Raw genomic sequence first — 26030 nt, 5'->3', positions numbered from 1 at the left:
GAGTGAATGCTGCGCAGGTTCACTGAGTTGCGAGCCAAATGGAAAGGTCTAGCTCATTGATTTGTAGATCTGACGCAGTTGCTACTTCAGATTATGAGCCTAGCAGGTGTTGTGAATTAGTTATGTAGTACCCACAGAAGGCCACACGGATGAGCAAGAGAGCTATAAACCCATACTGTTTTTTGCCTTAAAAACCCTAAAACTAACAATCAATCAAATTTATTTTTAAAGCCCTTTTTACATCAGCAGATTTCACAAAGTGCTATACAGAAACTCTAACCCTACGTAATTACCTATTTTAGCCTTAACACGAATTATAGGGTAGGGTAGCCTAGAAGACTTTTAGAAACTATTTTAGTAATAATATTATGTTAGTAAATACAATTATAGTACTAAATATCATTTAGATTATTTTGTTAATCAAAACCTGTCTAAGCATTTTACTTTTATTGTTTTGTTATTTCATTATATTTATTATTGCAAGGGAGAACACTTGATAAACAAGACACATTAGTTATATTTTTCAAATGTGGTTTGAACTGGGTGACCTAGTAACCTCTATGTGAAAGTCCAACAATTGGCTTGGGATAGGTGGGGCAGGTTTGACTGAACTAAGGAATGAACAAGAAAAATACACTTTATTTCTCAGCTGCCTCACCAATTTCTGTATATAAATTTATAACGTTTAATGGCTAAATATTTATGAAAAATATACAGCCAAATAATCACTAGTTGGATGCTCTAACCTCAACCTTAGTATACATGCATTTTAAAATATTTTCTTAATATCTCATATTGGGACTAAACAGCCTCGGAATAGAAAAGATAAGAGTGCATCTTCCAGCCTGACAAAAATGACATCATGCAACGGTTAGTGAATTTACCTCAACATGCCCCTCATTTGCGCGAGAAGGCAGAGTAACGACACAGCTTTTTGGTGGTGGCTGAGTTGACTGCTTGTGCGAGAAGTTGGAGAGCGGGTCGATGCTGGTTGATGAATTGACAATGAATGTACTATAGTAGAGGGAACTTTTCCTGTGAGGGGTGGTGTATCCAGGTGTATCCAGGGAGAAAACTAAACTAATTTGTGGTCTTATGCTTAGTACTGAATAATGTGTAATTCCTTACTAAACTAGTAAATACTCAGAATTGCAAAATATAACATTTTCTATTTAATTTTTCTTCTAGTTCACTTTATATAGTTCACCATTTATAGCATAACAGACATTGAAACTGACATAAAACAAAAACACCATACATTTAGTAGATGAGAGATGTAATGTTTGTCTCTGTTGTGTTGAAGCCCAATCAAGCAGGAGAGACCAGCCTCCCCTGTACCCAGCTGTGTGTCCATGAAGAGTGACCGGTCTATGGAACCTCCAATGAAGTTTAGAGAGGGAGACTTTTCTACTGAACAAAGGTAAGAAGAACTCATGGGTCATGGTCAGTGAGTTAAACAACACTGTCTCTAGTCATTTCTCCTCTCCCATCTTCCCATTTCTTTTTGTTGTTTTCATAATCCATAGGCTAATCATTTTGTCCATTTCCCATAGTCCAAAAACTTTAACAAACACAACATTCCCTCCGTGTGTGTGTGTGTCTGAGCTCCCTGGATGAGGAGATGCAATCTATATCCTGACTGCCTAGTCACTTATAGCCCTACCTACATGTACATATCACCTCAATTACCTCAACTACCTAGTACCCCTGCACATTGACTCAGTACTGGTACTCCTTATAGTCTCATTATTACTTCAACTACCTGGTACCCCTGCACATTGACTTAGTACTGGTACTCCTTATAGTCTCATTATTACTTCAACTACCTGGTACCCCTGCACATTGACTCAGTACTGGTACTCCTTATAGTCTCATTATTATCTCAACTACCTGGTACCCCTGCACATTGACTCAGTAAGCTAGCGAGCTACTCTACCAGCAGCATCCTAGTTAACTTTAGTGTTTAACCCCTCTGTGTCCAAGGACCGAACTTTTGAATATTATTTTCAGGGCGCCTCAATAGCAGGTATTGAACATGTTGATAAAAGGATATGTAGAAGGGTGAGCCGGTTAAGGATCGATTCAGACAAGGTGGTAGATTGTACGACAAGCGACAGGTTTATTCAGAGTGAGAATATCTGGTACACGTGTATATACGGCCCTTCCATTCGCTCGCACAGAACAGCAGGAAAAGAGAAAGAGTGAACCGTTACAATACAATTTATACAAAACAGAAAGTAGGTTGATCCTGGGAGATCGGATCTTTGGATTGGTTCAGCTGGGCCGTCCGTCTGTAGTCTTCCGCCATTGGCTCAGCTGGGCCGTCCGTCACTCTAGAATCCCGCCGTCACATCCGTTCAGCTAAAGGAGACTGTGTGTGTGCTGGATGGGGGTGTGTGTGCGTGAGTTATCCTGTAGGGGGCCCCACATCCTTTACTGTGAGTTGTAGCCATGTATTTAGCAGTAGGCTGATCACTTGCATAAGAGAATAACAATTCTTTACAAACACCGGGTAAATAATCACTAGTATACATTCACTATAAAAAAACATCTTAATATCTGATATTGCGAGTAAACAACCTCGGAATAGAAAAGACAAGAGTACCTTTTCCAGTCCACCAATAAATTACATAATTCAACCCTCCCGGTTAGTAAATTTACCTCAACATGCCCCCGGAGAAGGCAGAGTAACGACACCAGCCTTTTAGCGGGGCGACTACAACGCTCGCGTAGCAAAATGAATTTTGTTATTAAAAATGACACACTGCTCGCGCGCCAACGAGCCTCTAAAAGTCAGTTCTATTTGCGCTGCATCTCCTCATTGGTTTATAGAAGCAGGTACCCACGTGCCATCTCCTCATTGGTTTATAGAAGCAGGTACCCACGTACCATCTCCTCATTTAGCAAAAAAACATAAACATAACTTAACATAAACATAAATTCTTTAAACAATAAAAGCTCATTTGCGAACATTTCTGAAAATGGATATAGAGCGTTTTGGAATGAAACTCTTCTTATGTTTCCCCATCTGAGCTCAGAGTAGATGAGAGATGTAATGTTTGTCTCTGTTGTGTTGAAGCCCAATCAAGCAGGAGAGACCAACCTCCCCTGTACCAAGCTGTGTGTCCATGAAGAGTGACTGGTCTATGGATCATCCTATGAAGTTTAGAGAGGGAGACTTTTCTACTGAACAAAGGTAAGAAGAACTCATGGGTCATGGTCAGTGAGTTAAACAACACTGTCTGTCCCTCCCTGTGTGTGTGTGTGTGTGTGTGTGTGTGTGTGTGTGTGTGTGTGTGTGTGTGTGTGTGTGTGTGTGTGTGTGTGTGTGTGTGTGTGTGTGTGTGTGTGTGTGTGTGTGTGTGTGTGTGTGTGTGTGTGTGTGTGTGTGTGTGTGTGTGTGTGTGTGTGTGTGTGTGTGTGTGTGCACTCCCTGGATGAGGAGATGTAATCTCATGTTTTGTCCACAGAAACCAACAGGCGAGAACAGAGTCAGAGATTCTCAGTGGTCAGTCTTCCAAGAGTCATCAAACAGACCTGGCCTCCATATTCAGTGTATGTGGTCCTGTTTTGTACATTTGTTTTTGTTTACCTCAAGAAAAGTTGATCTGTCAATCATTCATTAATGTGTTAATGAGAAAGCATTTATTCTCTTGCTTAACTCATTTACTTGATTTATTTCAGTTGCTTGAAGAGAAAATTATGACATTTGTGAAGAACGAGCTGAAGATGTTCAAGAGGGTTCTTAGTCCAGAACTCCCACAAGGCTTTGAGAGTCAGAAGCAGGAAGTGGTGGATGCTGAAGATGAGAAGCAGGAGAGCAGTGCCAGAGAGGGGGCTCTGAAGATCACACTGCACGTCCTGAGGAAAATGAACCAGAAGGAGCTTGCTGACACACTGGAGAAATTTAAGAGCTGTCTGCCTCATGATGAATGCTGTTTTATAACATTTAAACGCTGTAGCTAAAGTACAGCTAAAGTAGCTGTGTAACTCAATGATATTGTAGCAGCCTTAACACAACACCTAGTGGCCTCATCAAGTAGCAGCAGGGATGTGTTGTGGTGATTAATTTAGGGAGAAAGACAACATTAATAATACCATCAATAATACCAATCATAATATAATCAGTCACACCAGTCTGTAATGCATTATGAAAACATTTACACATTTATACAGTCAGTTAAAGATAATAAATTATTATCATTTAAAACTTTATAACAGTCCTACAATACTGTAGTCATTAAAACAGATGTAATATTAATTTCCTCTGTTTTATTTCTAGATTCCGATGAGCTTGCTGTGATTTGCCAACGTGAACTCAAATCTAATCTCAAGAAGAAGTTTCAATGTGTATTTGAGGGGATCGCTAAACAAGGGAACCCAACACTTCTCAATAAGATCTACACAGAGCTCTACATCACAGAGGGTGGAACAGGAGAGGTCAATAATGAACATGAGCTGAGACAGATTGAGACAACAACCAAGAAACAAGCAAGACCAGAGACTCCAATCAAATGTAACGACATCTTCAAACCCTTAACTGGACAAGACAAACTTATCAGAACTGTGCTGACAAAGGGGGTCGCTGGCATTGGAAAAACAGTCTCTGTGCAGAAGTTCATTCTGGATTGGGCTGAAGGAAAAGCAAATCAGGATGTCCAATTTGTATTTTCATTCCCTTTTCGGGAGCTGAATTTGATGAAAGAGGACAAACACACTTTCATTAAACTTCTCAATCACTTCTCAATGGAAACCAAACAATCAGGAATCTCCAACTACAACAAGTACAAAGTTCTGTTCATCTTTGATGGTCTAGATGAGTGCCGACTGCCCCTAGACTTCCAGAAGAACAAGATCTGTTGGGACGTCACAGAGTCAACCTCAGTGGATGTTCTGCTGACAAATCTCATCAAGGGAAATCTGCTTCCCTCTGCTCTCATCTGGATAACAACCCGACCTGCAGCAGACAATAAGGTCCCTTCAGTGTGTGTTGACCAGGTGACAGAGGTACGAGGGTTCAATGACCCACAGAAGGAGGAGTACTTCAGGAAGAGATTCAGTGATAAGGACCTGGCCAGCAGAATCATCTCGCACATAAAGACATCAAGAAGCCTCCACATCATGTGCCACATTCTAGTCTTCTGTTGGATTTCTGCAATAGTCCTTGAACACATGCTGAAACATAAGAGAAAAGAGATGCCCAAGACTCTGACTGAGATGTACACACACCTTGTGGTGTTTCATACCAAACAGAAGAATGAAAAGTATCTTGGGAAAGAAGTGAGAGGTCCACACTGGAATAAAGAGAGCATTCTGTCACTGGGAAAACTGGCTTTTCAACAGCTTGTGAATGGCAATCTGATTTTCTATGAAGAAGACCTGAAAGTGGCTGACATTGATATCAATGAAGCCTCAGTGTACTCAGGATTGTGCACACAACTCTTTAAAGAGGAATGTGGGCTGTACCAGGACAAGGTGTACTGCTTTGTTCATCTGAGCATTCAGGAGTTTCTGGCTGCTGTATATGTGTTCCTCTCATTCATCAACAACAATGAGAATCTAATAGACAAACTTCAAACAAAATACAAGACTGAAGTTACTTTCTATAAGAGTGCTGTGGATAAAGCCTTACAAAGTGAGACAGGAAACCTGGACCTTTTCCTCCGCTTCCTTCTGGGCCTCTCACTGGAGTCCAATCAGAAGTACTTACGAGGTCTACTGACAAAGACAAGAATCAACTCACAGAGCCATGAAGAAACAGTCAAGTACATCAAGGAGAAAATCAGGGAGAATCCCTCTCCAGAGAGGTGCATCAATCTGTTCCACTGTCTGAATGAACTGAATGACCATTCTCTCGTGGAGGAGATCCAAAACTTCCTGAGATCAGGAAGTGTCTCCAGTGAAGAACTGTCCCCTGCACAGTGGTCAGCTCTGGTCTTTGTGTTGCTGACTTCAGAAAAGGAGCTGGATGTGTTTGACCTGAAGAAATACTCTAGATCAGAGGAAGGTCTTCTGAGGCTGCTGCCAGTGGTCAAAGCTTCCAGAGCTGTTCTGTGAGTACATCAAATGACCTATAAGAACTAATCATCAGGAAGAAATGCATTGATTTTCACATTAGTATAACATGACCATACAATGCGGAAGATGAATCTATATGTTGTTTGAGGAAATAAACCAAATGCATCTGCCATTGTCCTTCAACACTACTCGTTAAATGAACAGTGTTTGTGAAATACATGATGATCTCTTTGTCAGCCTGTCAGGCTGTGGAGTCACAGAGGAAGGCTGTGCTTCTCTGGTCTCAGCTCTGACGTCAAATCCCTCACACCTGAGAGAGCTGGATCTGAGTAACAATGACCTGAAGGATTCAGGAGTGAGGCTGCTCTCTGCTGGACTGGGGAATCCCCACTGTAAACTGGAGACTCTGAGGTCAGTATTCCTGTAGTTGGTGTTCACCACTATAAGTGAATTGTTTAGAATACTTATGAGTTCTTCAAATAGGGGGACTAGATACATAAAGTGCGTACATTTTTCTAAATTGTGAAACAGATACAGTATCTTGTGAAAGTATTCACCCCCTTGGCATTTTTCCTATTTTGTTGCCTTACAACATATAATTAATATTTATTTGGGGGGAGGTTGTATCATTTGATTTACACAACATGCCTACCACTTTGAAGATGCTAAATATTTTTGATTCGGAAACAAACAAGAAATAAGACAAAAAAACTGAAAACTTGAGCGTGCATAACTATTCACCCCCCAAAGACAATACTTTGTAGAGGCACCTTTTGCAGTAATTTCAGCTGTAAGTCTATTGGGATATGTCTCTATAAGCTTGACACATCAAGCCACTGGGATTTTTTCCCATTCTTCAAGGCAAAACTGCTCCAGCTCCTTCAAGTTGGAGCGGCAGGTAGCCTAGTGGTTAGAGTGTTGGGCCTGTAACCAGCAGGTAGCCTCGTGGTTAGAGCGTTGGGCCTGTAACCAGCAGGTAGCCTCGTGGTTAGAGCGTTGGGCCTGTAACCAGCAGGTAGCCTCGTGGTTAGAGCGTTGGGCCTGTAACCAGCAGGTAGCCTCGTGGTTAGAGCGTTGGGCCTGTAACCAGCAGGTAGCCTCGTGGTTAGAGTGTTGGGCCTGTAACCAGCAGGTAGCCTCGTGGTTAGAGCGTTAGGCCTGTAACCAGCAGGTAGCCTCGTGGTTAGAGCGTTGGGCCTGTAACCAGCAGGTAGCCTCGTGGATAGAGCGTTGGGCCTGTAACTAGCAGGTAGCCTCGTGGTTAGAGCGTTGGGCCTGTAACCAGCAGGTAGCCTCGTGGTTAGAGCGTTGGGCCTGTAACCAGCAAGTAGCCTCGTGGTTAGAGCGTTGGGCCTGTAACCAGCAGGTAGCCTTGTGGTTAGAGCGTTGGGCCTGTAACCAGCAGGTAGCCTCGTGGTTAGAGTGTTGGGCCTGTAACCAGCAGTTAGCCTCATGGTTAGAATGTTGGGCCTGTAACCAGCAGGTAGCCTAGTGGTTAGAGCGTTGGGCCTGTAACCAGCAGGTAGCCTAGTGGTTTGAGCTTTGGGCCTGTAACCGAAAGGTTGCTAGAGTAAATCTCGGAGCTGGCAAAGTAAAAATCTGTCGTTCTGCTCCTGAACAAGGCAGTTAACCCACTGTTCCTAGGCTGCCATTGTAAATAAGAATTTGTTCTTAACTGACTTGCCTAGTTAAATAAAAAAGACCCAAAACAATTACAAGTTGGATGGGTTCTGCTGGTGTACAACAATCCTTAAGTCATACCACAGATTCTCAACTGGATTGAGGTCTGGGCTTTGACTAGGCCATTCCAAGATATTTAATTGTTTCCCCTTAAACCACTCGAGTGTTGCTTAAGCAGTATGCTTAGGTCATTGTCCTGCTGGAAGGTCCTAGTCTCAAATCTCTGGAAGACTGAAACAGGTTTCCCTCAAGAATTTCCCTGTGTTTAGCGCCATCCCATCATTCCTTCAATTCTGACCAGTTTCCCAGTCCCTGCTGATGAAAAAAATCTCCACAGCAAGATGCAGCAACCACCCTGCTTCACTGTGGGGATATTGTTCTTGGGATGATAGCGTTTCCCTTGATGGCCAAAAGGCTCAATTTCTGTCTCATCTGACCAGAGTACTTTCTTCCATATGTTTGGGGAGTCTCCCACATGCCTTTTGGCGAACACCAAATGTGTTTGCTTATTTTTTTCTTTGAACAATCACTTTTTTCCAGGCCACTTTTCTGTAAAGCCCGGCTCTGTGGAGTGTACGGTTTAAAGTGGTCCTATGGACAGGTACTCCAATCTCCACTGTGGAGCTTTGCAGCTCCTTCAGGGTTATCTTTGGTGTCTTTGTTTTTTTCATAACCCAACCCTGATCTTTACTTCTCCACAACTTTGTCCCTTACCTGTTTGGAGAGCTTCTTGGTATTCTTGGTGCCGCTTGGTGGTGCCCCTTGCTTGGTGGTGCCGCTTGCTTGGTGGTGCCCCTTGCTTGGTGGTGCCCCTTGCTTGGTGGTGCCGCTTGCTTGGTGGTGCCCCTTGCTTGGTGGTGCCCCTTGCTTGGTGGTGCCGCTTGCTTGGTGGTGCCCCTTACTTGGTGGTGCCCCTTGCTTGGTGGTGCCCCTTGCTTGGTGGTGCCCCTTGCTTGGTGGTGCCGCTTGCTTGGTGGTGCCCCTTACTTGGTGGTGCCCCTTGCTTGGTGGTGCCGCTTGCTTGGTGGTGCCCCTTGCTTGGTGGTGCCCCTTGCTTGGTGGTGCCCCTTGCTTGGTAGTGCCCCTTGCTTAGTGGTGTTGTAGACTCTGGGGCCTTTCAGAACAGGTGTATATGTACTGAGATCATGTGACACTTAGATTACACACAAGTGGACTTTAACTAATTATATGACTTCTGAAGGTAATTGGTTGCACCAGATCAAAGATCATAGCAAAGGGGGTGAATACATATATGCACGCACCACTTTTCTGTTTTTAATATATATTTTTTTTCTCTCTTCACCAATTTGGACTATTTTGTGTTTGTCCATTACATGAAATCCAAATAAAAATTCATTTAAATGACATGTAATGCAACAAAATAGGAAAAACGCCAAGTGGGAAAAATACTTTTGCAAGGAACTGTATCTATGAAAATACCCTCAAATAAAAGGTGACATTATGTACTGTCACCTCATTTGAAACATTTGATCTCAAATCCAAAATGTAATAGTATAGAGACACTTTTAAAATGTTAGCTTCACTGTCAAAATAGATATGGTGTGGACTGTATGCTCAATACAATCTAAATCTGACACCTCACTGTCTGTCTTTTGACTGATACTGTCATGTTTGTCATTCATTGTCATGTCTTGTCCCTGTGCTCCCCATGCTATTCGTTTCCCTCTGCTGGTCTTGTTTGGTTCTATCCCTCTCTCTCCCCCTCCCTCTCTCACTCTCTCGCTCTCTCTTCTCTCTGTCGTTCCGTTCCTGCTCCCAGCTGTTCCTATTCCCCTAATCATCATTTAATTCCCACACCTGTTCCCGATCCTTTCCCCTGATTAGACTCCCTATTTATTCCTTTGTGTTCCGTCCCTGTTCCGTCGGTTCCTTGTTTTGTATTCCATGCTGTATTGCGTTTCGCCCTGTCCTGTCGTGTTTTTTGCCGTGATTGTGTATCACCCTGTCCTGTCGTGTTTTGTGCCTTCTTCAGACGCTGCGTGTGAGCAGGTGTCTCTGTTGACTACGGCCTGCGCCTACCCGAAGCGACCTGCAGTCTGTGGCCGCTCTCCAGTTGTTTTCCCCTCAACTATCTAGAGGATTTCAGTTATTCGGATTTGCGCATTAATAAACTCTGTTTCTGTTAAGTCGCGTTTGGGTCCTCCTTCACCTGCATAACAGAAGGAACCGACCAAAGAATGGACCCAGCGACTTCAGACGCTCGTTACACTGCCGTCGAGATCCAAGGAGCCATGCTCGGCAGACACGAGCAGGAATTGTCTGCTGCTCGCCATGCCGTGGAGAACCTGGCCGCTCAGGTTTCCGACCTCTCTGGACAGTTCCAGAGTCTACGTCTCGTGCCACCTGTTACTCCCTGGCCTGCCGAGCCTCCTGAACCCAGGGTTAATAACCCACCTTGCTACTCCGGGCAGCCCACTGAGTGCCGCTCCTTTCTCACGCAGTGTGAGATTGTGTTCTCTCTCCAACCCCACACATACTCTAGAGAGAGAGCTCGGGTTGCTTTCGTCATTTCACTCCTTACTGGCCTTACTGGCCGGGCTCGAGAATGGGGCACAGCTATCTGGGAGGCAAGGGCTGATTGCTCTAACAGATTCCAGAACTTTAAAGAGGAGATGATTCGGGTTTTTGACCGTTCAGTTTTTGGTGAGGAGGCTTCTAGGGCCCTGGCTTCCTTATGCCAAGGTGAACGGTCCATAACGGATTATTCCATTGAGTTTCGCACTCTTGCTGCCTCTAGTGAGTGGAACGAGCCGGCGCTGCTCGCTCGTTTTCTGGAGGGACTCCACGCAGTGGTTAAGGATGAGATTCTCTCCCGGGAGGTTCCTTCAGATGTGGACTCCTTGATTGCTCTCGCCATCCGCATAGAACGACGGGTAGATCTTCGTCACCGGGCTCGTGGAAGAGAGCTCGCATCAACGGTGTTTCCCTGCTCCGCATCGCAACCATCTCCCTCTGGCTTTGAGACTGAGCCCATGCAGCTGGGAGGGATTCGCATCTCGAATAAGGAGAGGGAACAGAGGATCACCAACCGCCTGTGCCTCTATTGCGGAGTGGCTGGACATTTTGTTATTTCATGTCCAGTAAGAGGCCAGAGCCCATCAGTAAGCGGAGGGCTACTGGTGAGCGCTACTACTCAGGTCCCTTCATCTAGATCTTGTACTACTATGTCGGTCCATCTACGCTGGACCGGTTCGGTGCTACATGCAGTGCTTTGATTGACTCTGGGGCTGAGGGTTGTTTCATGGACGAAGCATGGGCTCGGAAACATAACATTCCTTTCAGACCATTAGACAGGCCTACGCCCATGTTTGCCTTAGATGGTAGTCATCTTCCCAGTATCAAATTTGAGACACTACCTTTAACTCTCACAGTATCTGGTAACCACAGTGAGACTATTTCTTTTTTGATTTTCCGTTCACCGTTTACACCTGTTGTTTTGGGTCATCCCTGGCTAGTATGTCATAATCCTTCTATTAATTGGTCTAGTAATTCTATCCTATCCTGGAACGTTTCTTGTCATGTGAAGTGTTTAATGTCTGCCATCCCTCCCGTTTCTTCTCTCCCTACTTCTCAGGAGGAACCTGGCGATTTGACAGGAGTGCCGGAGGAATATCATGATCTGCGCACGGTCTTCAGTCGGTCCCGAGCCAACTCCCTTCCTCCTCACCGGTCGTATGATTGTAGTATTGATCTCCTTCCAGGGACCACGCCTCCTCGAGGTAGACTATACTCTCTGTCGGCTCCCGAACGTAAGGCTCTCGAGGATTATTTGTCTGTGTCTCTTGACGCCGGTACCATAGTGCCTTCTTCTTCTCCGGCCGGGGCGGGTTCTTTTTGTTAAGAAGAAGGACGGTACTCTGCGCCCCTGCGTGGATTATCGAGGGCTGAATGACATAACGGTTAAGAATCGTTATCCGCTTCCCCTTATGTCATCAGCCTTCGAGATTCTGCAGGGAGCCAGGTGCTTTACTAAGTTGGACCTTCGTAACGCTTACCATCTCGTGCGCATCAGAGAGGGGGACGAGTGGAAAACGGCGTTTAATACTCCGTTAGGGCATTTTGAGTACCGGGTTCTGCCGTTCGGTCTCGCCAATGCGCCAGCTGTTTTTCAGGCATTAGTTAATGATGTTCTGAGAGACATGCTGAACATTTTTGTTTTTGTCTATCTTGACGATATCCTGATTTTTTCTCCGTCACTCGAGATTCATGTTCAGCACGTTCGACGTGTTCTACAGCGCCTTTTAGAGAATTGTCTCTACGTAAAGGCTGAGAAGTGCTCTTTTCATGTCTCCTCCGTTACTTTTCTCGGTTCCGTTATTTCCGCTGAAGGCATTCAGATGGATTCCGCTAAGGTCCAAGCTGTCAGTGATTGGCCCGTTCCAAGGTCACGTGTCGAGTTGCAGCGCTTCTTAGGTTTCGCTAATTTCTATCGGCGTTTCATTCGTAATTTCGGTCAAGTTGCTGCCCCTCTCACAGCTCTTACTTCTGTCAAGACGTGTTTTAAGTGGTCGGTTCCGCCCAGGGAGCTTTTGATCTTCTAAGAGAACGTTTTACGTCCGCTCCTATCCTCGTTACTCCTGACGTCACTAGACAATTCATTGTCGAGGTTGACGCTTCAGAGGTAGCGTGGGAGCCATTCTATCCCAGCGCTCCCAGTCTGACGATAAGGTTCATCCTTGCGCTTATTTTTCTCATCGCCTGTCGCCATCTGAGCGCAACTATGATGTGGGTAACCGTGAACTGCTCGCCATCCGCTTAGCCCTAGGCGAATGGCGACAGTGGTTGGAGGGCGACCGTTCCTTTTGTCGTTTGGACAGACCATAAGAACCTTGAGTACATCCGTTCTGCCAAACGACTTAATGCCCGTCAAGCTCGTTGGGCGTTGTTTTTCGCTCGTTTCGAGTTTGTGATTTCTTACCGTCCGGGTAGCAAGAACACCAAGCCTGATGCCTTATCCCGTCTGTTTAGTTCTTCTGTGGCTTCTACTGATCCCGAGGGGATTCTTCCTTATGGGCGTGTTGTCGGGTTAACAGTCTGGGGAATTGAAAGACAGGTTAAGCAAGCACTCACGCACACTGCGTCGCCGCGCGCTTGTCCTAGTAACCTCCTTTTCGTTCCTGTTTCCACTCGTCTGGCTGTTCTTCAGTGGGCTCACTCTGCCAAGTTAGCTGGTCATCCCGGTGTTCGAGGCACTCTTGCGTCTATTCGCCAGCGCTTTTGGTGGCCGACTCAGGAGCGTGACACGCGCCGTTTCGTGGCTGCCTGTTCGGACTGCGCGCAGACTAAGTCGGGTAACTCTCCTCCTGCCGGTCGTCTCAGACCGCTCCCCATTCCTTCTCGACCATGGTCTCACATTGCCTTAGACTTCATTACCGGTCTGCCTTTGTCTGCGGGGAAGACTGTGATTCTGACGGTTGTCGATAGGTTCTCTAAGGCGGCACATTTCATTCCCCTCGCTAAACTTCCTTCCGCTAAGGAGACGGCACAAATCATTATTGAGAATGTATTCAGAATTCATGGCCTCCCGTTAGACGCCGTTTCAGACAGAGGCCCGCAATTCACGTCACAGTTTTGGAGGGAGTTCTGTCGTTTGATTGGTGCGTCCGTCAGTCTCTCTTCCGGGTTTCATCCCAGTCTAACGGTCAAGCAGAGAGGGCCAATCAGACGATTGGTCGCATACTACGCAGCCTTTCTTTCAGAAACCCTGCGTCTTGGGCAGAACAGCTCCCCTGGGCAGAATACGCTCACAATTCGCTTCCTTCGTCTGCTACCGGGTTATCTCCGTTTCAGAGTAGTCTGGGTTACCAGCCTCCTCTGTTCTCATCCCAGCTTGCCGAGTCCAGCGTTCCCTCCGCTCAAGCGTTTGTCCAACGTTGTGAGCGCACCTGGAGGAGGGTGAGGTCTGCACTTTGCCGTTACAGGGCACAGACGGTGAGCCGCCAATAAACGCAGGATTAAGAGTCAAGGTATTGTTGCGGCCAGAGAGTGTGGCTTTCCACTCGCAACCTTCCTCTTACGACAGCTTCTCGTAAGTTGACTCCGCGGTTCATTGGTCCGTTCCGTGTCTCCCAGGTCGTCAATCCTGTCGCTGTGCGACTGCTTCTTCCGCGACATCTTCGTCGCGTCCATCCTGTCTTCCATGTCTCCTGTGTTAAGCCCTTTCTTCGCACCCCCGTTCGTCTTCCCTCCCCCCTCCCGTCCTTGTCGAGCGCACCTATTTACAAGGTACATAAGATCATGGACATGCGTTCTCGGGGACGGGGTCACCAATACCTAGTGGATTGGGAGGGTTACGGTCCTGAGGAGAGGAGTTGGGTTCCGTCTCGGGACGTGCTGGACCGTTCGCTCATCGATGATTTCCTCCGTTGCCGCCAGGATTCCTCCTCGAGTGCGCCAGGAGGCGCTCGGTGAGTGGGGGTACTGTCATGTTTGTCATTTATTGTCATGTCTTGTCCCTGTGCTCCCCATGCTATTCGTTTCCCTCTGCTGGTCTTGTTTGGTTCTATCCCTCTCTCTCCCCCTCCCTCTCTCACTCTCTCGCTCTCTCTTCTCTCTGTCGTTCCGTTCCTGCTCCCAGCTGTTTATTTATTCCTTTGTGTTCCGTCCCTGTTCCGTCGGTTCCTTGTTTTGTATTCCATGCTGTATTGCGTTTCGCCCTGTCCTGTCGTGTTTTTGCCGTGATTGTGTATCACCCTGTCCTGTCGTGTTTTGTGCCTTCTTCAGACGCTGCGTGTGAGCAGGTGTCTCTGTTGACTACGGCCTGCGCCTACCCGAAGCGACCTGCAGTCTGTGGCCGCTCTCCAGTTGTTTTCCCCTCAACTATCTAGAGGATTTCAGTTATTCGGATTTGCGCATTAATAAACTCTGTTTCTGTTAAGTCGCGTTTGGGTCCTCCTTCACCTGCATAACAGATACTGATTTTTAAACTGGTCTGGTCAGTCTAGTCAAATATTCATACTAAACATAAACATTTTTCTCTCTGCAAGTAATATTATGATAATTTAAAATAATGATACATTAATTTATGAATAGATATGGAAGGTTTCAGGACACTGATATATCTGAACATTTTGAAAAATATACTGCCACTATTTTCACCACCAAAGAATAGCAATGTGATTTTAATATGATTTGACTCTGCAGACTGTCAGGCTGTCTAGTCACAGAGGAAGGCTGTTCTTCTCTGGTCTCAGCTCTGAGGTCAAACCCAGCACATTATTTGTGCACAGGTTACACTGTAACATTTTAATACAACCTGTCTGTCATTGTATATCTTCTGTGTTTGCAGACTCACTGTCTGTAAACTCACAGACACATCCTGTAAAGTGTTGGGCTCAGTTCTCAGTTCAAACCCCTCACCCCTGAGAGAGCTGGATCTGAGTAACAATGACCTGAAGGATTCAGGACTGAAACTGCTCTCTGTTGGACTGGGGAATCTCCACTGTAAACTGGAGACTCTGAGGTCAGTATTCCTGTAGTTAGTCAACTAGTAAAAACTGTTCACCAGATCCACATGTGTTTACCAGACACACATAGTCCACACCATATGTGTTTGGACAGTGAAGCTTACAGTTTTACATTTGGTGCTCTGCTCCAGCATTTTGAACTGTGTGTGTTTGTCCATTGTGTGTGTCTCCATTGTGTGTGTCTCAGTGTGTGTGTCTCCAGTGTGTGTGTGTGTGTGTGTGTGTGTGTGTGTGTGTGTGTGTGTGTGTGTGTGTGTGTGTGTGTGTGTGTGTGTGTGTGTGTGTGTGTGTGTGTGTGTGTGTGTGTGTGTGTGTGTGTGTGTGTGTGTGTGTGTGTGTGTGTGTGTGTGTTTCCTGTGTCTGTGTGTATCCAGTGTGCATGTGTATCACTCAAAGAACACACACACACTAAGGTTGGGCGACATTGCCAAAGTATGTGGACGGTATGACAGTATTTGACGGTATGTTTAGTTTGTTATTAGTAAAAGTTGTACATGTGCTTTATGAGTAGTGAGTGATCCCAGGGTGCTTTATGAGTAGTGAGTGATCCCAGGGTGCTTTATGAGAAGTGAGTGATCCCAGGGTGCTTTATGAGTAGTGAGTAGTGATCCCAGGGTGCTTTATGAGTAGTGAGTAGTGATTCCAGGGTGCTTTATGAGTAGTGAGTAGTGACCCCAGGGTGCTTTATGAGAAGTGAGTAGTGATCCCAGGGTTCTTTATGAGTAGTGAGTGATCCCAGGGTGCTTTATGAGTAGTGAGTAGTGACCCCAGGGTGCTTTATGAGTAGTGAGTAGTGACCCCAGGGTGCTTTATGAGAAGTGAGTAGTGATCCCAGGGTGCTTTATGAGTAGTGAGTGATCCCAGGGTGCTTTATGAGTAGTGAGTAGTGATCCCAGGGTGGCAACACATACATTCTAAGTGATTTCAGTTAGCCCACTGTTCTTGGTAGGCCGTCATTGTAAAATAGAATTTGTTCTTAACTGACTTGCTAAGTTAAATAAAGGTTAAACAATTTTTTAAGTAGTTGGAAAAAATGTATTATGGTATCAAAAGTCCTTATATTAAGCAAACCAGACAGCCCAATTTTCTTATTTTAATTTACGGATAGCCAGGGTCACACTCCAACACTCAGACATAATTTAAAAACAAAGCATTTGTGTTGAATATGTCCTCCAGATCAGAGGCAGTAGAGATGACCAGGGATGTTCTCTGTTTAGTGAGTCCTCCAGATCAGAGGCAGTAGGGATGACCAGGGATGTTCTCTATTTAGTGAGTCCTCCAGATCAGAGGTAGTAGGGAGGACCAGGGATGTTCTCTGTTTAGTGAGTCCTCCAGATCAGAGGAGGTAGAGATGACCAGGGATGTTCTCTGTTTAGTGAGTCTGCCAGATAAGATGCAGTAGGGATATCCAGGGATGTTCTCTGTTTAGTGAGTCCTCCAGATCAGAGGCAGTAGGGATGACCAGGGATGTTCTCTGTTTAGTGAGTCCTCCAGATCAGAGGCTGTAGGGATGACCAGGGATGTTCTCTGTTTAGTGAGTCCTCCAGATCAGAGGCAGTAGGGAGGACCAGGGATGTTCTCTGTTTAGTGAGTCTGCCAGATAAGATGCAGTAGGGAGGACCAGGGATGTTCTCTGTTTAGTGAGTCTACCAGATAAGATGCAGTAGGGAGGACCAGGGATGTTCTTTTGATAAGTATGTGAATTAGAGCATTTTATGTCCTGCTAAACATTCAAAATGTACTTTTGGGTGTCAGGGAAAATGTATGGAGTAAAAAGTACATTATTTTCTTCAGTAATGTAGTGAAGTAAAAGTAAAAGTTGTCAAAAATAAAAATAGTAAAGGAAGTATTACTTGAAATAATTTTTCCCAAGTAATATTTTTACTTAAGAACTTTACACCACTGCTCAATTCAGATGAATTCCACACACAGTCCCTGGTTTGAATCCACATCCGATATTGGGAGTCCCAAAGGGCGGCACATAATTGGCCCAGCGTCATCCGAGTTTGGCCGGGGTAGCCGGTCATTGGAAATAAGAATTTGTTTTCTAATAACTGACTTGCCTAGTTAAATTAAGATTAAATAAAAAAATTAAAAAGTCAACAATGGACACGCAAACAATATCCTCAAATAAAAGGTGACATTATATACTGTCACCTCGTATAAAACATTTGATCCCAAATCCAAAATGTTGGAGAATAGAGCCACATTTAAAATGTTAGCTTCACTGTCAAAATAGATATGGTGTGGACTGTATACTCAGTACAATCTAAATCTGATACCTCACTGTCTGTCTTTTGACTGATACTGCTTTTTAAACTGGTCTAGGCAGTCTATACATTTTTCTCTATACAGCAATACTTTGATCATTTCATTTATAGTAATGATACAATCATTTATGAATAGAAATTGCAGGTTTCAGGACACTGATGTATCTGAATATGTTGAAAAAATATACTGCCACTATTTTCACCACCAAAGAATAGCAGTGTGATTTTAATATGATTTGACTCTTTGCAGGCTGTCAGGCTGTCTAGTCACAGCGGAAGGCTGTGCTTCTCTGGTCTCAGCTCTGAGGTCCAACCCCTCACACCTGAGAGAGCTGGACCTGAGCTACAATCACCCAGGAGTCTCAGGAGTCAGACTGCTCTCTGCTGGACTGGAGGATCCACACTGCAGACTGGAGAAACTCAAGTATGTAGAGGGTTTATGTCAATGTTCATATAAGACATGTGTGACTTATCAGGCTAGTTAAGACAAACATTCTTACCGCCACATGGACAAAGGTGTGTGTGTGTGTGTGTGTGTGTGTGTGTGTGTGTGTGTGTGTGTGTGTGTGTGTGTGTGTGTGTGTGTGTGTGTGTGTGTGTGTGTGTGTGTGTGTGTGTGTGTGTGTGTGTGTGTGTGTGTGTGTGTGTGTGTGTGTGTGTCCTGTGTGTGTGTTTCCAGTGTGTTTGTCCAGTGTGTGTGACACTGGACACACACACTGGACACACACAGGACACACAGACACTGGAAACACTGGACACAAACACACTGGACACATACTAGACACACACACACACACACACTGGACACATACACACACACTGGAAACACTGGACACACACACAGACACTGGACACACACACATACTGGACACACACACACACACACTGGATGCACGCTGGACACACACACACACACACACACACACACACACTGGATGCACGCTGGACACACACACACACACACACACACAGGAAAAACAATGAACACACACACACACACACTGGACACACACAATGGACACACACTGTACATGCAAACTGGAGACACACACACACACACACACACACACACACACACACACACTGGACACACAATGAACACACACACTGGAGACACACACACAGGACACACAATGAACACACACACTGGACACACACAATGGACACACACTGTACATTCAAACTGGAGACACACACACACACACACTGGAAACACACACACACAGACAACCATTCTTAGTTATTTGCTGACCGTGTGTGTGTGTGTGTGTGTGTGTGTGTGTGTGTGTGTGTGTGTGTGTGTGTGTGTGTGTGTGTGTGTGTGTGTGTGTGTGTGTGTGTGTGTGTGTGTGTGTGTGTGTGTGTGTGTGTGTGTGTGTGTGTGTGTGTGTGTTTCCTGTGTCTGTGTGTATCCAGTGTGCATGTGTATCACTCAAAGAACACACACACACTAAGGTTGGGCGACATTGCCAAAGTATGTGGACGGTATGACAGTATTTGACGGTATGTTTAGTTTGTTATTAGTAAAAGTTGTACATGTGCTTTATGAGTAGTGAGTGATCCCAGGGTGCTTTATGAGTAGTGAGTGATCCCAGGGTGCTTTATGAGAAGTGAGTGATCCCAGGGTGCTTTATGAGTAGTGAGTAGTGATCCCAGGGTGCTTTATGAGTAGTGAGTAGTGATCCCAGGGTGCTTTATGAGTAGTGAGTAGTGACCCCAGGGTGCTTTATGAGAAGTGAGTAGTGATCCCAGGGTTCTTTATGAGTAGTGAGTGATCCCAGGGTGCTTTATGAGTAGTGAGTAGTGACCCCAGGGTGCTTTATGAGTAGTGAGTAGTGACCCCAGGGTGCTTTATGAGAAGTGAGTAGTGATCCCAGGGTGCTTTATGAGTAGTGAGTGATCCCAGGGTGCTTTATGAGTAGTGAGTAGTGATCCCAGGGTGGCAACACATACATTCTAAGTGATTTCAGTTAGCCCACTGTTCTTGGTAGGCCGTCATTGTAAAATAGAATTTGTTCTTAACTGACTTGCTAAGTTAAATAAAGGTTAAACAATTTTTTAAGTAGTTGGAAAAAATGTATTATGGTATCAAAAGTCCTTATATTAAGCAAACCAGACAGCCCAATTTTCTTATTTTAATTTACGGATAGCCAGGGTCACACTCCAACACTCAGACATAATTTAAAAACAAAGCATTTGTGTTGAATATGTCCTCCAGATCAGAGGCAGTAGAGATGACCAGGGATGTTCTCTGTTTAGTGAGTCCTCCAGATCAGAGGCAGTAGGGATGACCAGGGATGTTCTCTATTTAGTGAGTCCTCCAGATCAGAGGTAGTAGGGAGGACCAGGGATGTTCTCTGTTTAGTGAGTCCTCCAGATCAGAGGAGGTAGAGATGACCAGGGATGTTCTCTGTTTAGTGAGTCTGCCAGATAAGATGCAGTAGGGATATCCAGGGATGTTCTCTGTTTAGTGAGTCCTCCAGATCAGAGGCAGTAGGGATGACCAGGGATGTTCTCTGTTTAGTGAGTCCTCCAGATCAGAGGCTGTAGGGATGACCAGGGATGTTCTCTGTTTAGTGAGTCCTCCAGATCAGAGGCAGTAGGGAGGACCAGGGATGTTCTCTGTTTAGTGAGTCTGCCAGATAAGATGCAGTAGGGAGGACCAGGGATGTTCTCTGTTTAGTGAGTCTACCAGATAAGATGCAGTAGGGAGGACCAGGGATGTTCTTTTGATAAGTATGTGAATTAGAGCATTTTATGTCCTGCTAAACATTCAAAATGTACTTTTGGGTGTCAGGGAAAATGTATGGAGTAAAAAGTACATTATTTTCTTCAGTAATGTAGTGAAGTAAAAGTAAAAGTTGTCAAAAATAAAAATAGTAAAGGAAGTATTACTTGAAATAATTTTTCCCAAGTAATATTTTTACTTAAGAACTTTACACCACTGCTCAATTCAGATGAATTCCACACACAGTCCCTGGTTTGAATCCACATCCGATATTGGGAGTCCCAAAGGGCGGCACATAATTGGCCCAGCGTCATCCGAGTTTGGCCGGGGTAGCCGGTCATTGGAAATAAGAATTTGTTTTCTAATAACTGACTTGCCTAGTTAAATTAAGATTAAATAAAAAAATTAAAAAGTCAACAATGGACACGCAAACAATATCCTCAAATAAAAGGTGACATTATATACTGTCACCTCGTATAAAACATTTGATCCCAAATCCAAAATGTTGGAGAATAGAGCCACATTTAAAATGTTAGCTTCACTGTCAAAATAGATATGGTGTGGACTGTATACTCAGTACAATCTAAATCTGATACCTCACTGTCTGTCTTTTGACTGATACTGCTTTTTAAACTGGTCTAGGCAGTCTATACATTTTTCTCTATACAGCAATACTTTGATCATTTCATTTATAGTAATGATACAATCATTTATGAATAGAAATTGCAGGTTTCAGGACACTGATGTATCTGAATATGTTGAAAAAATATACTGCCACTATTTTCACCACCAAAGAATAGCAGTGTGATTTTAATATGATTTGACTCTTTGCAGGCTGTCAGGCTGTCTAGTCACAGCGGAAGGCTATGCTTCTCTGGTCTCAGCTCTGAGGTCCAACCCCTCACACCTGAGAGAGCTGGACCTGAGCTACAATCACCCAGGAGTCTCAGGAGTCAGACTGCTCTCTGCTGGACTGGAGGATCCACACTGCAGACTGGAGAAACTCAAGTATGTAGAGGGTTTATGTCAATGTTCATATAAGACATGTGTGACTTATCAGGCTAGTTAAGACAAACATTCTTACCGCCACATGGACAAAGGTGTGTGTGTGTGTGTGTGTGTGTGTGTGTGTGTGTGTGTGTGTGTGTGTGTGTGTGTGTGTGTGTGTGTGTGTGTGTGTGTGTGTGTGTGTGTGTGTGTGTGTGTGTGTGTGTGTGTGTGTGTGTGTGTGTGTGTGTGTGTCCTGTGTGTGTGTTTCCAGTGTGTTTGTCCAGTGTGTGTGACACTGGACACACACACTGGACACACACAGGACACACAGACACTGGAAACACTGGACACAAACACACTGGACACATACTAGACACACACACACACACACTGGACACATACACACACACTGGAAACACTGGACACACACACAGACACTGGACACACACACATACTGGACACACACACACACACTGGATGCACGCTGGACACACACACACACACACACACACACACACACTGGATGCACGCTGGACACACACACACACACACAGGAAAAACAATGAACACACACACACACACACTGGACACACACTGTACATGCAAACTGGAGACACACACACACACACACACACACACTGGACACACAATGAACACACACACTGGAGACACACACACAGGACACACAATGAACACACACACTGGACACACACAATGGACACACACTGTACATTCAAACTGGAGACACACACACACACACACACTGGAAACACACACACACAGACAACCATTCTTAGTTATTTGCTGACCGTGTGTGTGTGTGTGTGTGTGTGTGTGTGTGTGTGTGTGTGTGTGTGTGTGTGTGTGTGTGTGTGTGTGTGTGTGTGTGTGTGTGTGTGTGTGTGTGTGTGTGTGTGTGTCCAGTATATGTGTGTGTGTGTGTGTGTGTGTGTGTGTGTGTGTGTGTGTGTGTGTGTGTGTGTGTGTGTGTGTGTGTGTGTGTGTGTGTGTGTGTGTGTGTGTGTGTGTGTGTGTGTGTGTGTGTGTGTGCGTGTGTCGTGTGTGTCCAGTGTCTGTGTGTGTGTGTGTGTGTGTGTGTGTGTGTGTGTGTGTGTGTGTGTGTGTGTGTGTGTGTGTGTGTGTGTGTGTGTGTGTGTGTGTGTGTGTGTGTGTGTGTGTGTGTGTGTGTGTGTGTGTGTGTGTGTGTGTGTCCCTCAATGACTGTCTGTTCTTCTGCTTACCGCTACAGTGTGGAACATGGTGGAGAGAACACAATGAAACCTGGGATTAGAAAATGTGAGTGAAGAATATGACTGCTGTGAAGAATATGACTAAGAATAAGTCTTAATTCAAGTTAAGTCAAAGTCAAAGACCACCATCATTACCTACTTGGTTGGTCATATTAAATATCAGCTGTAGTTCTACAGAAGCTGAAATCAGGGACACCAAAGTTTACAAAGAGTTGTCTTGACAATGTGTGTGTCTGTGTGTGTGTTGTGTGTTCGTGTTACATTAGATATGTGTGTTTATGTTCATGCATGCATACAGGTGTGTGTGTGTGTTTAATTAATGGGAATATGTGTGTTTTATATTACCATACAGTATAACATATGATCATTCAACAAATCTCAAGTTACCTTAACTTCTCCTTTTGATACCTAGAAACATCTACATTAAATGATTTAGTGACAAGTGAGTTAACATTCTAATGTGAATGATGATGATTTCTAATATTGTGTCTGGTTTCATCCATCAGATGTCTGTGATCTCACACTGGACCCAAACACAGTAAACAGACTCCTCTCTCTGTCTGAGGAGAACAGAAAGGTGACATGTAGGAGAGAGAAGCAGCCATATCCTGATCACCCAGAGAGATTTGAGGACTGGTACCAGGTGTTGTGTAGAGAGGGTCTGACTGGGCGCTGTTACTGGGAGGTAGAGTGGAATGGGATAGGTGCTGATATAGGAGTGACATATAAAGGAATCAGCAGGAGAGGAAGGGTTAATGACTGTAGGCTTGGAGCCAATGACAAGTCCTGGAGTCTGGTCTGCTCTGACAACCGTTACACTGCCTGGCACAATAATAAACACATTACCATAGACGTCCCCTCCTCCAGCTCCCACAGAGTAGGAGTGTATTTGGACTGGCCAGCCGGCACTCTGTCCTTCTATAGAGCCTCCTCTGACACACTGACCCACCTGTACACATTCACTAAGTCCCTCTTTCCAGGGTTGTATGTTTGGGATGACTCCTCGGTGTCCCTGTGTCAGTTGGTCCCTGTGTCAAACACAACATGATGTTTCACTCGAATCAGGGTCATGTTCAGTCAGACACACTGGGGAGCAACAATGTAGAATATCTCTCTAGTGCGTAAAAATATGATTGTAAATATTAATGAATTAACACCATTGAAGTTGACAGACATGGTCAACTAATTGTCATTTATTAATAGAATGAATCACCACACTGTATTGTAAAAACTGGTTTCATTTGCAAATCATTGATCGTGTTGTTATTGGGCTTCTTGGTGTTTGTAAATATTGTAGAATGTAAAAAAAAAAAAATTCTTGACACAACATTCTTGTTTCTGCATAAACTCAATTCAACTGAATGAAACAATATGACAGATGTGACTAATAAAGGTTAATCAACCAGATGGAAGAGGAGAGGTGGAAATGTTTTAATATTGATCACAATATGACAGTACAGTAATAGATGGAAGAAAAGAGGGGGAAATGTTTTAATATTGATCACAATATGACAGGACAGTAATAGAGGTTGTGTTCAGTACATAGAAATGGGTCGTATTCAGTTGAAGAAGAATCTTTTATCTCACACACAGTCACTAATCATTCTGTTTCTACTATTGTATGATGCTGTAAACACACACATACACATGGATTTGGTGTTGTATATATGTGGTAGAGGATCAGACTTCTAATACCTCTTGGACAATGTCCACTTTTTTCTCTGTCTGATCACATACTTCTAATACTTCTTGGATGTTGTCCTCTTTGCAGGCGAGGACCATATACTTCTTCATGTGACCTCATCAACAACCTGAAAGAGTGGAGGTATTGATTTCACCCTTACCTAATATCTGGCCCTGGCCAGGGGACCAGACCCATAGACTGGAGGGGTTCGTATTCATCCTGGTCAGGGGACCAGACCCATAGACTGGAAGGGTTTGTTTCCATCCTGGCCAGGGGACCAGACCCATAGACTGGAAGGGTTAGTTAGTTTCCATCCTGGTCAGGGGACCAGACCCATAGACTGGAGGGGTTCGTATCCATCCTGGTCAGGGGACCAGACCCATAGACTGGAAGGGTTAGTTTCCATCCTGGTCAGGGGACCAGACCCATAGACTGGAGGGGTTAGTTTCCATTCCTGGTCAGGGGACCAGACCCATAGACTGGAAGGGTTTGTTTCCATCCTGGCCAGGGGACCAGACCCATAGACTGGAAGGGTTAGTTAGTTTCCATCCTGGTCAGGGGACCAGACCCATAGACTGGAAGGGTTAGTTAGTTTCCATCCTGGCCAGGGGACCAGACCCATAGACTGGAAGGGTTAGTTAGTTTCCATCCTGGTCAGGGGACCAGACCCATAGACTGGAAGGGTTAGTTAGTTTCCATCCTGGCCAGGGGACCAGACCCATAGACTGGAAGGGTTAGTTAGTTTCCATCCTGGTCAGGGGACCAGACCCATAGACTGGAAGGGTTAGTTAGTTTCCATCCTGGTCAAGGGACCAGACCCATAGACTGGAAGGGTTTGTTTCCATCCTGGCCAGGGGACCAGACCCATAGACTGGAGGGGTTAGTTTCCATCCTGGCCAGGAGACCAGACCCATAGACTGGAGGGGTTAGTTTCCATCCTGGTCAGGGGACCAGACCCATAGACTGGAAGGGTTTGTTTCCATCCTGGCCAGGGGACCAGACCCATAGACTGGAGGGGTTAGTTTCCATCCTGGCCTGGGGACCAGACCCATAGACTGGAGGGGTTAGTTTCCATCCTGGTCAGGGGACCAGACCCATAGACTGGAAGGGTTAGTTTCCATCCTGGTCAGGGGACCAGACCCATAGACTGGAGGGGTTAGTTTCCATCCTGGTCAGGGGACCAGACCCATAGACTGGAAGGGTTTGTTTCCATCCTGGCCAGGGGACCAGACCCATAGACTGGAAGGGTTAGTTAGTTTCCATCCTGGTCAGGGGACCAGACCCATAGACTGGAAGGGTTAGTTAGTTTCCATCCTGGCCAGGGGACCAGACCCATAGACTGGAAGGGTTAGTTAGTTTCCATCCTGGTCAGGGGACCAGACCCATAGACTGGAAGGGTTAGTTAGTTTCCATCCTGGCCAGGGGACCAGACCCATAGACTGGAAGGGTTAGTTAGTTTCCATCCTGGTCAGGGGACCAGACCCATAGACTGGAAGGGTTAGTTAGTTTCCATCCTGGCCAGTGGACCAGACCCATAGACTGGAGGGGTTAGTTTCCATCCTGGTCAGGGGACCAGACCCATAGATTGGAGGGGTTCGTTTCCATCCTGGTCAGGGGACCAGACCCATAGACTGGAGGGGTTAGTTTCCATCCCGGTCAGGGGACCAGACCCATAGACTGGAGGGGTTAGTTTCCATCCTGGCCGGGGGACCAGACCCATAGACTGGAGGGGTACTCTTCACCTCAGGGACAGGGGACTTTGTTGGTCTTCCAGCCAATCTCACCTTTAGTATTTGCTCTTTACATTTACATTTACATTTAAGTCAGTTAGCAGACACTCTTATCCAGAGCGACTTACAAATTGGTAAAATTGGTGCATTCACCTTATGACATCCAGTGGAACAGTCACTTTACAATAGTGCA

The 26030-nt window shown here is 45.2% G+C and overlaps 2 protein-coding genes across 4 annotated transcripts in view; both read left to right on the top strand.

The window, feature by feature from the left end:
- LOC123999680 overlaps window positions 1-4357 on the top strand; it is a 10851-nt gene extending 6494 nt beyond the window's left edge. For 2 of the 3 annotated variants that reach the window (XM_046305661.1, XM_046305663.1), the window contains 4 exons: window positions 1304-1420; window positions 3080-3196; window positions 3471-3555; window positions 3685-4357. In XM_046305661.1, the coding sequence (XP_046161617.1) occupies window positions 1304-1420; window positions 3080-3196; window positions 3471-3555; window positions 3685-3966 (601 nt within the window). In that variant the 3' untranslated portion in view covers window positions 3967-4357. The remainder of the gene's footprint in view (window positions 1-1303; window positions 1421-3079; window positions 3197-3470; window positions 3556-3684) is intronic. The other variant, XM_046305662.1, reaches the window with a different exon arrangement.
- Window positions 4219-26030, top strand: LOC123999756 (NACHT, LRR and PYD domains-containing protein 12-like; the record flags this gene model as incomplete). The annotated part of the gene is made up of 8 exons (XM_046305784.1): window positions 4219-6053; window positions 6256-6429; window positions 15008-15181; window positions 17706-17879; window positions 21018-21191; window positions 22423-22469; window positions 22930-23000; window positions 24195-26030. Coding segments are annotated over 8 exons (2676 nt in total), but the record flags the coding sequence as incomplete, so codon positions are not given.

Source organism: Oncorhynchus gorbuscha, linkage group LG16 (genome assembly GCF_021184085.1).
Source record: "Oncorhynchus gorbuscha isolate QuinsamMale2020 ecotype Even-year linkage group LG16, OgorEven_v1.0, whole genome shotgun sequence".
In the NCBI taxonomy this organism is placed as follows: domain Eukaryota; kingdom Metazoa; phylum Chordata; class Actinopteri; order Salmoniformes; family Salmonidae; genus Oncorhynchus; species Oncorhynchus gorbuscha.
This window is presented reverse-complemented; position numbering and strand designations above follow the sequence as displayed.